The following is a 15,337-nucleotide window of genomic DNA, read 5'->3' on the forward strand; positions in this document are numbered from 1 at the left end:
CCTTGGCAGCAGCTTCTCTGGCATGTCCAGGTTTGGCTCCCAAGGCACTTAGATCTCGCGCACACACACACACACACACTCACTCAGGCACGCACACACACACATGCACAGAAAACACACGCAGAAATACACACAGACACGCACATTCTTAGACACGGACAGATGCCTTCTCACACACACATAAAAAACACTCTCTTTTTCTCGCGCACACACCCAAAAGCGCAGAATATCTCACTCAGCCACACTCACACACACTCACACACTCACACTCTCACACACACTCACACTCTCACACTCTCACACACACTCACACTCTCACACACACTCACACTCTCACACACTCTCACACACTCACACTCTCACACACACTCACACTCTCACACACACTCACACTCTCACACTTTCTCACACTCTCACACTTTCACACACTCTCACACACTCACACTCTCACACACTCACTCACACTCACACTCTCACACACTCTCACACACTCACACTCTCACACACTCTCACACACTCACACTCTCACACACACTCACACTCTCACACACTCACACACACTCAAACTCTCACACACTCTCACACACTCACACTCTCACACACTCTCACACACTCACTCACACTCACACTCACACTCTCACACACTCTCACACACTCACACACACTCACACTCTCACACACTCTCACACACTCACTCACACTCACACACTCACACTCTCACACACTCTCACACACTCACTCACACTCACACTCTCACACACTCTCACACACTCACTCACACTCACACTCTCACACACTCTCACACACTCACACTCTCACACACTCTCACACACTCACACTCTCACACACTCACACTCTCACACACTCTCACACACTCACTCACACTCACACTCTCACACACTCTCACACACTCACTCACACTCACACTCTCACACACTCTCACACACTCACACACACTCACACTCTCACACACTCTCACACACTCACTCTCTCACACACTCTCTGATCCAGCCTGAACCAGCTTGGTCTGTGTTGCACATCCTTGCCTTCCGCTGACTGGTCCTGTCTGGCTGGCACAACATCCCAGCACACACACACACACACTAACTCTAACATGCGCACACACACACACACACACACACACACACTGTAATGATATTTTACAGTTTCATGACCTCAAACCTGAATCCCACTGTAAACCAGCTTGTAGAATGTTCATTACATTTACATTTAGTCCAAAGCGACTTACAAGAGAGAACTTTACAAAAACTGCATAGGTCAATGATCATATAAACAACGAGATAACCCAAAAAACATTGCGGAAGAGCATGTAGTTAAACAAGTTTCAATTAAACAACATGATCCTCAAAAGTGCTAGAGTGTACCTGGAGGAAAGCAAGCAACAATAATATAATTCACAGCGAGTACAAGCAGTTAAATCAGTTACCTAACTAACCAACAAGTGCAGCAAGTCCCTCAATAAGTGTCAGTGTGTTCCTGTTCATTGTGTTCATATTCATCAGAGCTCTGTATTCCGGAGCACCAACATTTTGACGGCCAAAAACATCTGACCTTTTAATGCCGTATTGAGCGAAGGGTTAAAATTAGCGTCGTGGATTTATGACCCTTATGACACAACAGTTGGTCGAGGCGGTGCTTGCTTACTCCGTGATCCAAACGGAGCGATGCGATTGGCCCAGCAGGTCCATGCTTCAGGGGGCAGGACAGGTGTAGGTTGGAGGTCATGTGGTCTGGCCAGTGGTGTTTACATGAGTTCATTCAGACGGAGGGGAAAGCTTTGATCTTGAACGTAACGTATTCCCTCCCTGTGCCCAGTTGTTGACTGAACAGATCTGCACCAAACATTTACATTTAGTCATTTAGCAGACGCTCTTATCCAGAGCGACTTACAGTAAGGACAGGGACATTCCCCTGAGGCAAGTAGGGTGAAGTGCCTTGCCCAAGGACACAACGTCATTTTGCACGGCCGGGAATCGAACTGGCAACCTTCAGATGACCAGCCCGATTCCCTAACCGCTCAGCCAACTGACTCCCACAAACACCAGTTTGTTTGTGCAGTCACGTAGCACATTGCGTTATTGAGGACCTTGTTTATGAGCTGCAGTGTTTTGGAGGATTGAACTTGTATCTCTGCTACAGTCTTCTCTTTCACAATCAAAGACACAGTTGTTTTCAGAGAAAGAGGTTTGGGCGTGATGACTGTGATGTAACCAGTACAGGCCATAGCACCAGCAGAGAGATTACAGAATAGGGAGATTTGGAAACTGCCTGAAGCAGAGTGGATCACTCCTTGTTGCCGTTGAACACCACAGCTCTCTCTCTCTCTCTCTCTCTCTCTCTCTCTCTCTCTCTCTCTCTCTCTCTCTCTCTCTCTCTCTCTCTCTCTCTCTCTCTCTCTCTCTCTCTCTCTGTCTCTCTGTCTCTCTCTCTGTCTCTCTCTCTCTCTCTCTCTCTCTCTCTCTCTCTCTCTGTCTCTGTCTCTGTCTCTCTCTCTCTCAGTGTCTCTCTCAGTGTCTCTCAGTGTCTCTCTGCCACAAGGAACGATCCTCTAACCGTGCACATGAATCACTTTCAGGATCTAGAACGTGATTCGACTCCCTATCCAGAACCTTTCACGCACACGTGACTGACACCTCATGCGCTGACCCACCATGACCTCATGTAGAGGCTGAAGGAGCCAGTTTAAGGAGCCTGGCCCAAACACCCCGCAAAACATGCTCCAAACAATAAATAACCCTCAGCTGTCGACTGGAATATGTGTAGCCCCTTCTGCAGCGCTGCAGACTGGAGACCCACCACTCCTGCAGACTGTACTGGTGTGGATCAGACCCTCCTGTAGACTGTACTGGTGTGGATCAGACCCTCCTGTAGACTGTACTGGTGTGGATCAGACCCTCCTGCAGACTGTACTGGTGTGGATCAGACCCTCCTGCAGACTGTACTGGTGTGGATCAGACCCTCCTGTAGACTGTACTGGTGTGGATCAAACCCTCCTGTAGACTGTACTGGTGTAGATCAGACCCTCCTGTAGACTGTACTGGTGTGGATCAGACCCTCCTGTAGACTGTACTGGTGTGGATCAGACCCTCCTGTAGACTGTACTGGTGTAGATCAGACCCTCCTGTAGACTGTACTGGTGTGGATCAGACCCTCCTGTAGACTGTACTGGTGTGGATCAGACCCTCCTGTAGACTGTACTGGTGTGGGTGTAGATCAGACCCAGTGGTCATGCTTCCTCAGTGTGTGTGGTTGGTAGGCTCCTATTTGTGAGACTAACAAATACGTCAGATCATTCCACTCAGCTGTGTTCAAAATGTTTGTCCAGACTGATCAGATCATCAACATCTAGTCAATAGCAGTTAGTACACACAAACATGTGTGTGGTTATGATATTTAAACAAGTGTCTTTTAAACTACTTACGTAATATAACTGTGTGCAATCGCTTGACAAAACATTTAAAAGTAAATCTGTCATGTTACAGCGTGTGGGGGTTAGGGCGGGGGTGCTGGCACTGGGGGTTTATGAGCTGTAGGCTGGAGGTAGTGCCAGGGAGCGTGTGACTGGATTGAGGGGTGGAGCAAGGCGAGGGCCACTCACTTCAAAGCTGGGCATTCAATAGGAGGGATGGTGCCCCCAAAAATAGCCCAACAGAGGGAATATAGGGACCCTGTCCTGCCTCCCCCCTCAGAGCCGCATACTGAGCAGAGCCCGAGGACACAGTTACACACACGGGTGAAACACACCTCAAGGAGAACTGGACAACCAGACGGATAAACTGCAAGACAGAGGAAAAAGTGTGAGAGAGAGAGAGAGAGAGAGAGAGAGAGAGCGAGAGAGAGAGAGAGAGAGAGAGAGAGAGAGAGAGAGAGAGAGAGAGAGAGAGAGAGAGAGAGAGAGAGAGATGAGAGAGAGAGAGAGAGAGAGAGAATCAAAACCTTAAAAAGAAGGAGCAGTTGGGACTTCTGTGACAGGAGGGAATGTGCGTAAGGACCCTGCAGGACTGAAGTCTAGGAGTGTCTGGATTGTTGCCCCGTGGATTCTAGAGTTTACTTGGATTTCTCCCTTTCCTCCTCCTGTTCCTCCTCTCTTCCTGTGAGAGGAGGTTCCGCCGTGTCTTCCGGAAGGATGAAGTACAGCTACAATCTACCGGTGTCATCGTACACGCGCCACAGCCAGTACACACCGACACAGTACACACCAACACAGTACACCCCCACATACACACCCACACACTACACGTCAACCAAGTACACACCGACCCACTACACACCAACCAAGTACACCCCTACGAACTACGCTTCATCTCTTTACACGCCGTCCCACAAGACCGCCTCCAGTTACACGCCGTCGTACAGCAAGCCTCCACGCTACAGCTCTGCGGCCTCGCGGGCACCGGCTCAGGCCCCGCCCCCGCCGCCAGCGCCCGTCGCCCTCAAGCCCGTCCGTGCCGTGCGTTTCCCTAATGACATAATCTTCCAGGACTGCATCCGGCGAGGAGAGCTGGAGCAGATCGGGCGTTTCATCAGGGCGAGGAAAATACGCCTGGACACCGTCTTCCTGTCGGGTGAGGACGAGCTGCTGCCTAACTCTCGACCTTTTACCTTTAACACTTAACCTTTGACCTGTCAAGTAACCTAAGTTTGCCATATGGGGCTTCACTGAATCAAATCGATTCAAATCAAATATAATTTCCACAGCCCTCAACAACGATTTCAATATCAAATGTTTAGTCTCAATCAGGTGGCAAGGCTGGTCTCCCCATGTGCATGGCTGGGAGTGTGTAGTGAGAGTGAGACAGGAGCCTGGCTGCTGAGAGGCCAGGGCAGGGCAGGGCAGGGCAGGGCAGGCCAGGGCAGGGAAGGCCAGGCCAGGACAGGGCAGGGCAGGGCAGGCCAGGGCAGGGCAGAGGGAGGCCAGGCCAAGGCAGAGGGAGGTAGGGTTGGGCAGGGCAGAGCCACCCTCTGCTGGGGCCATGTATGGAGTGTCAGTGTTAGCAGCTACGTCAGGAAGCTAGGAAGGACCCCAAGTGGAAAAGGAGTAAACTTCAGTCTCATGCAAATGTATTTAATGAGAGCTTATGTTCAGTTTCATTCTAATTTTCTTTTCCACACTTGAAATGTACTCATTTTGCATGTTTACACACTTATTGACTGAACTGTCATGTATGTAAGTTTGTACTTATACCCATGTATGTCTCCACCTGTCTCTTTCCCTCTACATCTTTCTCTCTACCTCTTTATCGCTCTCTCTCTCTCTGTCTCTGTGTCTCTCTCTCTGTCTCTCTCTACCTCTGTCTCTGTGTGTGTCTCTCTCTCTGTGTCTCTCTGTGTCTCTCTCTGTGTCTCTCTCTACCTCTGTCTGTGTGTGTCTCTCTCTGTGTCTCTCTCTGTCTGCAGGTATGGCAGCCATCCATGAGGCGGTGTTGTCAGGGAACCTGGAGTGTGTGAAGCTGCTGGTGAAGTACGGAGCAGACGTCCACCAGCGAGACGAGGACGGCTGGACGGCACTCCACATGGCGTGCAGCGACGGCTACCCCGACATCGCCAGGTCAGACACACACACACGCACACACACGCATTCACGCACACACATATTTACAATCCATTATGCACACATGCACAGATACATTTTTCTTATTAACGCTCATGAGAGGGATATCTATTACCATGTTTACCTTGAAGAGGAGGAATGCTTGATACAAAACTCCACAGACCTTCCTAACTTGAATCACGTGACAGAGTACCAGCCAGGTCCAGACTCACATGGTGCAGCCCTGAACTCCCTGAGATCACGTTTACCTAAGCCCTAACAGGAGCTGTTCTTCCCCTAGGTATCTCCTGTCTCTGGGCGCCAGCTGTGAGGCACAGAACGAGAGCGGGGAGAAGCCTTCTGACCTCATAGACCCTGACAACAAAGACCTAGTTAAGGTTTTCCAGACAGGATGTGTCTAACAGGATGATGAATCCTGGGGGTAGGCACACAGATGGTTGGACGGAGGATGGATGGAAATATGGACAGGTGGGTGGATGGGTAGAAGGATGTGAATAGATGGATGGATAGATAGCTATGCGGACAGACGTACTTCCTTGGTCCAGACACTGGGGGAAGTGGATGGAGAATGGACTGGTCAGGCTGGAGACAGGAGTGGGAAGCGTGGGTCATGCAGGGAGCTGTGTTTCTACCCCAGCTAAAGTGCTACACAACGTCTCTACACAGTTTGCTTTTCGGAGAGGGCTTATTTTTATATTCATATATCGATTTGGATACGCTTTGTAAAGTTGCCTTTATCTCGCTTTGCTTCAAAGAAAAGAATGACCTGCTGTTTGGTGATTCACGCTATACACACACCATATCAACCAACACACACCAACAAGCAAACCAAGTTCCATGCTTTGGACCGCGGGTGACGTAACCACGATGACCTGATGCCAGGAGGTATTACCATCAGAACAGCGCCATCTCCTGTTGCGCAAGATGGCAAAATAAAACAAGCCACATGCTTTCAGTGACATGGCACAATAATCCTCGTGGTTCAGCTTAATACAGAGTAGCTAACAGGAACATCTGGATGATTTAACTCCCTGATCCGTACAGCTCGGTGGAACGTCATGTGACTGCAGATCAAGAGGTCACGTGTACGTCGCTTTGGATGAAGGCGTCCCCTAAAGGGCTGTATCAAACTCTGACTCGCTAGATGCTTCGCCGGCACTATTGTGGAGTCTGCGCATACTGTGCCATCAACAGCAACCAAAACAACATTGTTGGCGTCTGTGATTTGGCCGTGTAGTATCCATGTGTTGTGTAAGCTGGGATGAGTGTTCCCTCACTGCAGGGCAGATGAAGAAACCCTAGCTCTTTAGGGTTTCCCAACATACTGTGTTGATCGCGCCAGGTGTCAACAGGAAACACCTTTCATGCCAGGTGTGACCCTGTTGCAGTGTGTCATCTCAGGTGGTGTTTTCAACATAACATGTTCTTCAAGTTCTACAAATTGCATGTTATAACTAGGGTTATAACTGTATGTTGTAATATCTACAATATTAATGGTATTCTGCTCATTTTAACTGAATGTCGTCAATGAAAGTCTTATCATTTTTTGTTTTGTTCTTGTTTTGTACATACTATGTTTTCATAAATAAAGCTGCTCTTTTTGATAAATATTACAATTATTCTCACTTCTCGATTGATGATCTCGTGTTGATACACAAACACACAATACCACATACATAGACTACATACATGTGTTTAAAAATCCCTGTAAGGCCAAGTTTAATTTCTCTTTATTTGTTAATTAATAATTCAATCATAATTGGTTGAGGCAATAGTACGAGCTCTCAGGTTGCACCGCAGTGTGCATCTGGCTGCCATATAAATATATAAATAAATATATAAATATACACGATTCCATACTGAACGTATCATATTAACAGGGATCATTACATTTATTTTGCTAGATGCTTATACGTATGACCTTTGAACCACCGTAATGTGATTTGCACGCTTCACCTTTAATGCTGACTTCGCACGAAGTCACTTGTGCTCTACGCACCTGTGATGAATATAACAACTGGTCTGTGGTCAGTTATTGTCTCCATCAACACCAAAGTCCAGTTAAAATAGAGTGTCTCTTCAATTTCAGAACAGACCTCAAACCAGGTAACTCTACTTCCGTTCACGTTGCCCGGAAATGATTGGTTGGCATTGGCAACGTTTTAGCCAACGATAGGCCTGGCTAACTTGCTGAAGCTATACTTGTTTGGGGAATAAAGAAAGCGAAAGGAAAAAGGATCTGAAGACAGGTTCTTAAATATATATATATATTTTTTATAAATGTCCCGAATACATATAAACCATTAATCGATAGGTCATTTAACTGATTGTCAATACTAGCCTTGTTTTACGAATTTTGAGTGTTTGCAGAAAGAAAATCAACATGCAAGAAATGGCTTTTGTTAGCTTGCTAATGTGTACTGAAACAGCAGCACCAGATTAGGTCTTTCTGTGTAATTTTACAGACTCGGCGTAAAATCACATATTATCGTTTTAATGTCAATGCTGATTTGTCTCAACAGATAGTTCAATTTTATTCAAGAAAAACAACATGTCTTTTGCGACGCATCCAGCCGTCCTGCTATTTAACAATTAGCAAGCCTAGCTAGCTGAACAGCTAACGTTAGTCGTTACTGTTTCATATTGCGCTAGCTAGCTATATGTTAGCTATTGACGTTAGCTTGATGCTACTAGCAAAAAAAATGTAAACAAAGCCCTGTTGTGTGCCGTTACAGCAGCACATTTTTTACCAGTTAGCTAGCTAGCTACAAACTTTAAACAAATGTGTTTATGACTGTTGTCTTTATAATAGTCCCGGTGTGTATATTTGAGATGTTGCTGAATGTTCACTATAGTATTAATATGAAAAGATTGAACGAACAGTCACTTTATCATTTCAGAGGTACAATAGAAGCTATCCAACGTTTCTCTCTCCAACTCCTACCAGCCCACCAGAGAGGAGTGAAGAGAGAGTGCAGACTGCAAACAGAATGACAAGGTAAGACGAGATATTAAGTCGCGCGAGTCCTGTAGCCTCATTCAGACATCTCTTTTGTAGTGGCTAATTCCTGGTAAACATCACATTCCAATCACTGGAATGTGGACAAGAGGTGAAAGTACTTCAGGTAGAAACTGAACTGTCTGAGCTTGATAGACCAGACGAACCATATTTTCATGTCCTGCTTAATCTCCTATACTTACACCTTCGTACCAGAGTTTGTAAGAATATTACATGTTGGAGAGAAAGGCGAAGGAATACACCGCTGCCTGCCAGACAACCATTATCCTCTCGCTCTGTCTCTCTTTCTGTCTGTCTCTCTGTCTGTCTCTGTCTGTCTCTCTTTTTGTCTGTCTGTCTCTCTCTCTGTCTGTCTCTCTCTGTCTCTATGTAGCTCGGTAGATCATGTATGTGTCTCCTGTTGAACTTGCTGTTTCTCCTCCAGCTCGGCTCCCAGAATGGTTAACAGCTACAAGCGAACCTCCAGCCCCAGATCCCCCACCAACACTGGGGAGCTCTTCACTCCAGCACATGAGGAGAATGTGCGCTTCATCCATGAAAGTGAGCAGCTGTCAAAAGCCTGATTCGTTGATGTGTACTTAAGGACGGACTGAATGACCATAACTTGCTAAATTTTCAACCGATTTTTAAACGGTTTGGTTTTTATCAACGTCAGAAGTGTCGTTATGCCACTGCATACTTCTATTCTATTTTTTTTTAAATCACATAATTATTCAGTAGTATGCAGTGGCATAACAGGAGCAAGATATGGTCATTTAAAAAGTACATGTAGCACCAACACAATGTTATGGGTGAGCGAGTTGACTGTAGCAAGATGGCCGCCATGTGCGGACGTTCGACTCCGTTGTCCGGTAACACGGACGAGACATCTACCCTTTATATATATCTATGACGATGTCGGTGAATAAACACGACTAAAAGGTCACGTGAGTGTAACCGTGTTCTGACGCGTGTCATCTTCCCGTCCCCAGCCTGGCAGTGTGTTCTCAGGGACATCAGATCACCGCAGAACAGCGAGCGCAACGACCGTGGACCCCAGGAGTACGTGGAGAAGAACCCTAACCCAAACCTACATTGTACGTGTCAGGATACATCAGGGAGACAAACAGAGAATAACTCTTAAAGCGCTCTGGCAGTATTTACATTTAGTCATTTAGCAGACGCTTTTATCCAAAGTGACGTACAAGAGAGAGCTTTACAAAAAGTGCATAAGTCAATGATCATAAACAACGAGATGGCCCCAAAAATATTGCAGGTAGCCAAAACATGAAACATACATTGTGAAAAGCAAATAAGTGCCAATGGGTGGAACCAGAAGAGCATGTAGTTAAACAAATTTCAATTGAACAACATATTTAATAGTGTGTGAATACAGAGATGTCAGATTACAGGGAATCATATAGAACAGTGGTTTCCAACCCTGTTCCTGGAGAGCAGCTTTCCTGTATGTTTTTGTTCCGACTGCAGTTCTAACTAACCTGATTCAACACATCAATCAGCTAATTATTAGAATCAGGTGTGATAGATTAGTGTTGGAGCAGAAACATACAGAAATGTAGCTGTCCCGGAACAGGACTGGAGACCACTGATATTGAATAACAGTTAAGAAATATGCTGTTTATTTGTGTGTGTTCTTACAGAGTAGTAACAGTAGCTTTGCTGTCGCTCTCCTCCAGCTTTTACACCAGTGGACCTGAGTGACATGAAGAGACGCAACACACAGGATGCCAAGAAGTCTTAGTCTCTTCCTGCCAGTCCGGCAGCTTCTCTCTCCACCTCGTACCCTCTGGAACTTGATCCTAACCCAACCTCCTGTTAGCCTGCCAGCCTCTCTGGCCAGCTCAGAATATAGCCCCATCCCTTCCTGTCTCTCTTTCTCTCTCTTCATCTCTCTTTCTCTACCCCCTGGATCACAACACACTGCCACTTTACTGTGGTACAGTGAGGCTGATGTCCAGAAATGAACATCAGAGTTGATATGGTCCCCATGCTCTCTCGCTCTCTCCCTCCGCCCCCGCCCCCCCCCTCATATGGATGGAATGCAAGAGGACTGGGATCTTCCTCTTCTCCTGACTCTTGATTCCTAAGTCATGAGTACTTCATGTTCATTCAGTTTTTTTTTTAATCGTGAACGGGACAGATTCAGAGTATCAATGACATGTGCTGATGTACAAAACTGTACACAACCTTTTCACAGGGACTCACATGAAAGACTGCAGTCTTAAATAGAAACTCTTGTTTTCTTATCAATCTACAAACATAACTATGGAGGAGAATGCTGAAGGGCTGACTTTTTTTTTTTTTTTTTGGAAGAGGATAGTTTGATAGCTGAATTGTAGATGTATTGGAATTTAATCAAGACTGTACAGGCGAGTTTTGGAAGCCAAATATTATTCAGTAGCCATGCCAACATTTTTATTGTTAATTATGCCCCCATTCAAATGGACTTCAAGTAGACTCCCTGTCAGTATACTGCCCTAAATTGACTTCCCGGCCTCGAAACAAAACATTGAATAAAAACTTTTACTATATTTCTTTCTCAATGCTTATTTGTGTTGGTCTTTAGCTGTGGGTTCATTATAAAGCCTTATTACAATACCTACCCACTTTATGTCCAACTAGTGTGGTACAGAATATCGCGTGTATAAAAAATAAAATTCGTATGTAGTGGATTAACGTGGTTCTGGTAGTGCCCACTGCCCAGAAAACTGGGAGGAACCACAACAGTCATGTCATCTTGTGCGACATTAACAGGGGGGAGGGACTCTCGCTAATAAAGACTAGCCGCCTCCTACGTCACTTACGTATTTTTTCCCGGTTGAAGACTTCGAGAAGACAGCCCGCCGGCGCGTTTAAGCAAGACAGGGACTAGGCTAGGCTAATTTTTTTTAAGTTCGCTGACAATATTGTTAAGCGTTAACATCATGGCCGATAAAATGGATATGTCTCTAGATGACATTATCAAACAGAACAGGGTTCAGCGAGGTGGTGCAGGAGGCCGCGGTGGAAGAGGCCGCGGCCGAGGAGGCTCTGGCGGGGGCCGAGGTGGTAGTGTTGGGCGAGGCGCCGGTGGAGGCTTTGGAGGCCGTGGTGGAGGATCCGGCCCCTTGAGGAATCGACCAAACCTGATCCGTGGTAGAGGCAGACCTACACCGTACAGCAGGGTATGAGAAAATTAGAGGAATGAGGAGAGGAAAAAGGAAACATCGGGTAACCTGCAAAAGCCTGGTGGCCGCTTGCTGCTAGGCAATCGAGCTCTTCACCGTCGAGTTAACCTCGAATTATGAGGGAGGCTCACTAAATTGCGGTTGAGTTTGAATGGAAATTGAATGCATAATGTGTCCTTTACCCCAACCCGTATGTTAAACATCTTTTTTTGAGAAGAGGCGTTGGAACAAGCTAGCTAACGTTAGCCACACTGGCTAACCGGGGATCATCTGCGCACGGCCTACAATGGTGCCATTTTGATCCAGCATCCTCAAACCATCACCGAATTAGTTGTAGTCTTCAACAGTCGTTAAAATGTATCTTTCACCTCAAAAAAAACATCCGGCTGGTGTCCTGGAAACCACTGCATTGAAAATCCCCTCTACATTTCGAAGTTGCGCCCCCTCCCCCGCCCTTTGGAGTCGTTTTGGTTCCAGCGCTCACATCTTGGTGAAGGCGTCCTTTGTTTGGGAGTGGCTGGCGGGTTTCTACAATCTGCACTTGCTTGACCGACACCTAACCGGTGTGATCTTTTCTGGATTGAGTGCCTAACGGACTTTAACCCTGTTAAAAGTATTTTATTCATGTCCAATTTCAAATAATTATATAACCAGTCATCACACAAGCCACTATCAAAATGGCGTGGTTTCAAAATGGACGCTCAGATGATCCGCCATTGCATACTCTGGATAGTTGGCGATTCTAGTGAGTCCAAGCCAGCTATTTGCCACTTAAATCACGGACACTTCATCCTTCCGAGCCTTCTTAAGGCGTTCCAATGAACTTTTTCGGATGAGTTCATCACTTCAGAGCACCGTTGAAGACGACCCGGAAGAGGGCAACACCAGTTCGGATTGTTTTCCCGGAGGTGGCAGTCTGGAGAGCCTTGGGTGGGAGGCGCAGATGGCAAGAGAACAGTGGAAAACGTGGTTAGCTTGCAGTAGCTAGCAGACCACTTAAGGGGTGTGCAGAGGATTTGAGATTACAACCATTGGTGGTTTAGATGACAGCAATAGCTAAAATGTGGTGTTGTGTGTACAACTTCAATTAGTCAGTTGTCAATGACATGATATCAGCTTGTAAGCTGGATAAGAGCGTCGGATACATGACTAAATGTTGTATAGTTCTAGCACATTTGTTTCCACAATCTTTACAGTTTTAAGTGTGACGTTGTGAAACATTTGTAAAGTCTCTGTATTCACACCCAGTTGTCTCACGTGTAGACTGCTAGATCTGTAGTAGGCCTCTTATCATTTGTATTAATGGTGGAAGGGGTATCTGAAAGTGGGGGAGGGTGTGTGTGGGAGTGTTCATCTGGGATTTGGTGGTGGTGGGGGGGGGGGGGGGTCGGTTGTGCTAGAGATCCCTGCCCTGGTCTTGTGGAAGTGGAGCCCCTGTCTGCTTGCCCCAACACCCAGCCTGCCTGCCTGCCAGCCAGCCTCTGTGTGGACTCTGTGATTGACAGAGACAGGAGAGCCTGAAGTCAGCAGGTTCGTTCTCTCTCTCGTCTGTTGCAGCTCCCGGAGAAGTGGCAGCACGACATGTACGACAACGGCTTTAACGCCGGGGGCGGAGGAGGCGGAGCCAGTGTGGAAACCGGAGGGAAGCTTCTGGTCTCCAACCTTGACTTTGGAGTGTCAGACGCAGACATTCAGGTACTACTTGGATTTTTAATTAGTAAAACATAATTAGTTCGCCATAGAACCCCCATAGACTGACTGCCAACATGAAATTATATAAATGAAGTTGGCCTGTAATGATTAACTAAGATTCCCCCTAGATTGAACCTTGAGGAAGATGGCTGCCTTGGCATGCCTCTTAGCCGCTGCTGTTGGTTGGTTTACTCACGGTGTCTGCCCCTGCCCACAGGAGCTGTTTGCTGAGTTCGGGACATTGAAGAAGGCAGCTGTTCACTACGACCGCTCAGGCCGGAGCCTTGGCACGGCCGACGTCCACTTCGAGAGGAGAGCGGACGCCCTGAAGGCCATGAAACAGTACAACGGTGTCCCTCTAGATGGTGGGTCTTGGTGTCTGTCTCCAGGCAACATCCATGGCTACCTCCTAACTAAACTTGTTTTCCACACTTGGACTTGCGTTGTTTTGATTTGATTCATTTGGAGTTGGTGACTAACCACAGCTCTCTCTCCTAACAGGGCGGCCCATGAACATCCAGCTGGTTACGTCACAGATCGACACACAGAGACGTCCACCTATGCAGGGGTAAGGAGCCCTACACCATCTTGAACCTCGGTTTAAGACCTAACAAAATGACAGATTAGTTTCATCCTGCTCGTTTTTAAGGGTGTTTTTCATCTGGCTTTTTAAGGGTGTTTTTCATCTTAGGATTGTGTTCTGTCATTTCTAACCATCACAACTAGTAGAGACGGTCTCGTCATGGGTGACGTGTTGTAACTCTCCTGTGTTTGTGTTCCAGCCTGAACCGAGGCGGAGGAGGCATGAACAGGAGGGTGGGCGGGTTTGGCGGCATGCAGAGAGGCCGGGGAGGACGAGGAGCCCTCGGGGGAGGGGGGACCAGAGGCCGGGGCCGAGGGGGCCGGGGGAACAACAAGCAGGCACTCTCAGCCGAGGAGCTAGACGCTCAGCTAGACGCTTACAACGCCAGGGTAGGTCTGGGCTGAGGGGGATATAGGGATCGTTTCATTTTCACATTAAGCATCCTTCCATGTTATGCATCTTTTTGATTAGCAGTGTGCAGAAACTCAGCTTTTAACATTTTAATTTGTTCAGTTAACTACTCGCTTATCAGGTGTGTATGTTCTTGCCGGACAGTAACTGTGCCTGAAAGGGATTCTTAATTAGGATTCATCTCCAAGACCTCCAGAGGCACTTTGTAGTCCATGGTGTTGATTTCTCTCTCCTGTCTGCAGATGGATACCACCTGAAGATCCCCTCCGATCTGCGTGGAAGGCTTTGGCAGTTCAAACTTGCATAATATTTTACACTTGGATGTCTTCTAATGTGATTATAATTCGTGTACCAATCTTGCTCCTTTTAAATGTTCAAAGTGTTTTTTACCGATTTTGTTTTTTTCTTTTTGAGAAAAAAAAAAAAAACTGGTTTTGACTGTAGGTAGAGGAGTAGGACTTCTCCCTGTTTCTGATCCTGCCACTGTAGATTATTGTAATAAAACCTGCAGTTTGCATTAACCATACCATCACTGACTCCTGTTATTGATATAACTCAGACGAGTTCGAATTAGCCAACGTGTTCAGTTTGAGATGACCGTCCTGGAACTCCCAATCACCTGCTGAAATAAGTTATGTTAGAACCATGTTTGGACAAGTAGACTTTCCTAGCGGCTCTTTTTCCTTATCTAGTGAGTTTGACTTGGGTTAGGAATATTGAAGGTGGCTCCATTAATCTTGTTTGAATATTTCTCCTTCACTGGCTGAACAATTGGACATCACTGTCGAGAGCTAGCCAGCTATGACAGCTCAGGTTAAAAAAGCCAGCGCTATCGGATCAATGTATTGAATGATTTGAAAGTATTGGTGCAATAACTGTTGTAACCACTAGAT

The 15,337-nt window shown here is 46.6% G+C and overlaps 3 protein-coding genes across 3 annotated transcripts; all 3 read left to right on the top strand.

Moving 5' to 3' along the window:
* Positions 1 to 3,930: 3,930 nt before the first annotated feature.
* Positions 3,931 to 7,188, top strand: ppp1r27a (protein phosphatase 1, regulatory subunit 27a). The gene is made up of 3 exons (XM_062486757.1): positions 3,931 to 4,586; positions 5,419 to 5,569; positions 5,853 to 7,188. Exons 1-3 carry the CDS (start codon positions 4,148 to 4,150, stop codon positions 5,971 to 5,973), a joined length of 711 nt encoding a protein of 236 aa, XP_062342741.1. The 5' UTR covers positions 3,931 to 4,147; the 3' UTR covers positions 5,974 to 7,188.
* Positions 7,189 to 7,664: 476 nt separating this feature from the next.
* On the top strand, positions 7,665 to 11,122 carry mcrip1 (MAPK regulated corepressor interacting protein 1). The gene is made up of 5 exons (XM_062487131.1): positions 7,665 to 7,821; positions 8,473 to 8,570; positions 9,016 to 9,131; positions 9,563 to 9,667; positions 10,268 to 11,122. The coding sequence occupies exons 2-5, from the start codon at positions 8,563 to 8,565 to the stop codon at positions 10,330 to 10,332; spliced, it is 294 nt and encodes a 97-aa protein (XP_062343115.1). The 5' UTR covers positions 7,665 to 7,821; positions 8,473 to 8,562; the 3' UTR covers positions 10,333 to 11,122.
* Positions 11,123 to 11,385: 263 nt separating this feature from the next.
* alyref (Aly/REF export factor) lies at positions 11,386 to 14,970 on the top strand. Its single transcript, XM_062486710.1, has 6 exons — positions 11,386 to 11,755; positions 13,316 to 13,453; positions 13,668 to 13,815; positions 13,952 to 14,018; positions 14,233 to 14,422; positions 14,687 to 14,970. Exons 1-6 carry the CDS (start codon positions 11,516 to 11,518, stop codon positions 14,699 to 14,701), a joined length of 798 nt encoding a protein of 265 aa, XP_062342694.1. The 5' UTR covers positions 11,386 to 11,515; the 3' UTR covers positions 14,702 to 14,970.
* Positions 14,971 to 15,337: the final 367 nt, after the last annotated feature.

Source organism: Osmerus eperlanus, chromosome 2 (assembly GCF_963692335.1).
Source record: "Osmerus eperlanus chromosome 2, fOsmEpe2.1, whole genome shotgun sequence".
In the NCBI taxonomy this organism is placed as follows: domain Eukaryota; kingdom Metazoa; phylum Chordata; class Actinopteri; order Osmeriformes; family Osmeridae; genus Osmerus; species Osmerus eperlanus.

Coding starts and splice junctions, on each gene's coding strand:
- mcrip1 (XM_062487131.1), top strand. Junction 9,132..9,562: donor TGTGCGCTTCATCCATGAAA/GTGAGCAGCTGT, acceptor TCCCGTCCCCAG/CCTGGCAGTGTGTTCTCAGG. Junction 9,668..10,267: donor CCCTAACCCAAACCTACATT/GTACGTGTCAGG, acceptor GCTCTCCTCCAG/CTTTTACACCAGTGGACCTG.
- ppp1r27a (XM_062486757.1), top strand. CDS start 4,148: ATGAAGTACAGCTACAATCTACCGGTGTCATCGTACACGCGCCACAGC. Junction 4,587..5,418: donor GGACACCGTCTTCCTGTCGG/GTGAGGACGAGC, acceptor CTCTGTCTGCAG/GTATGGCAGCCATCCATGAG. Junction 5,570..5,852: donor GGCTACCCCGACATCGCCAG/GTCAGACACACA, acceptor TTCTTCCCCTAG/GTATCTCCTGTCTCTGGGCG.
- alyref (XM_062486710.1), top strand. CDS start 11,516: ATGGCCGATAAAATGGATATGTCTCTAGATGACATTATCAAACAGAAC. Junction 13,454..13,667: donor TGTCAGACGCAGACATTCAG/GTACTACTTGGA, acceptor CCCTGCCCACAG/GAGCTGTTTGCTGAGTTCGG. Junction 14,019..14,232: donor AGACGTCCACCTATGCAGGG/GTAAGGAGCCCT, acceptor TTTGTGTTCCAG/CCTGAACCGAGGCGGAGGAG.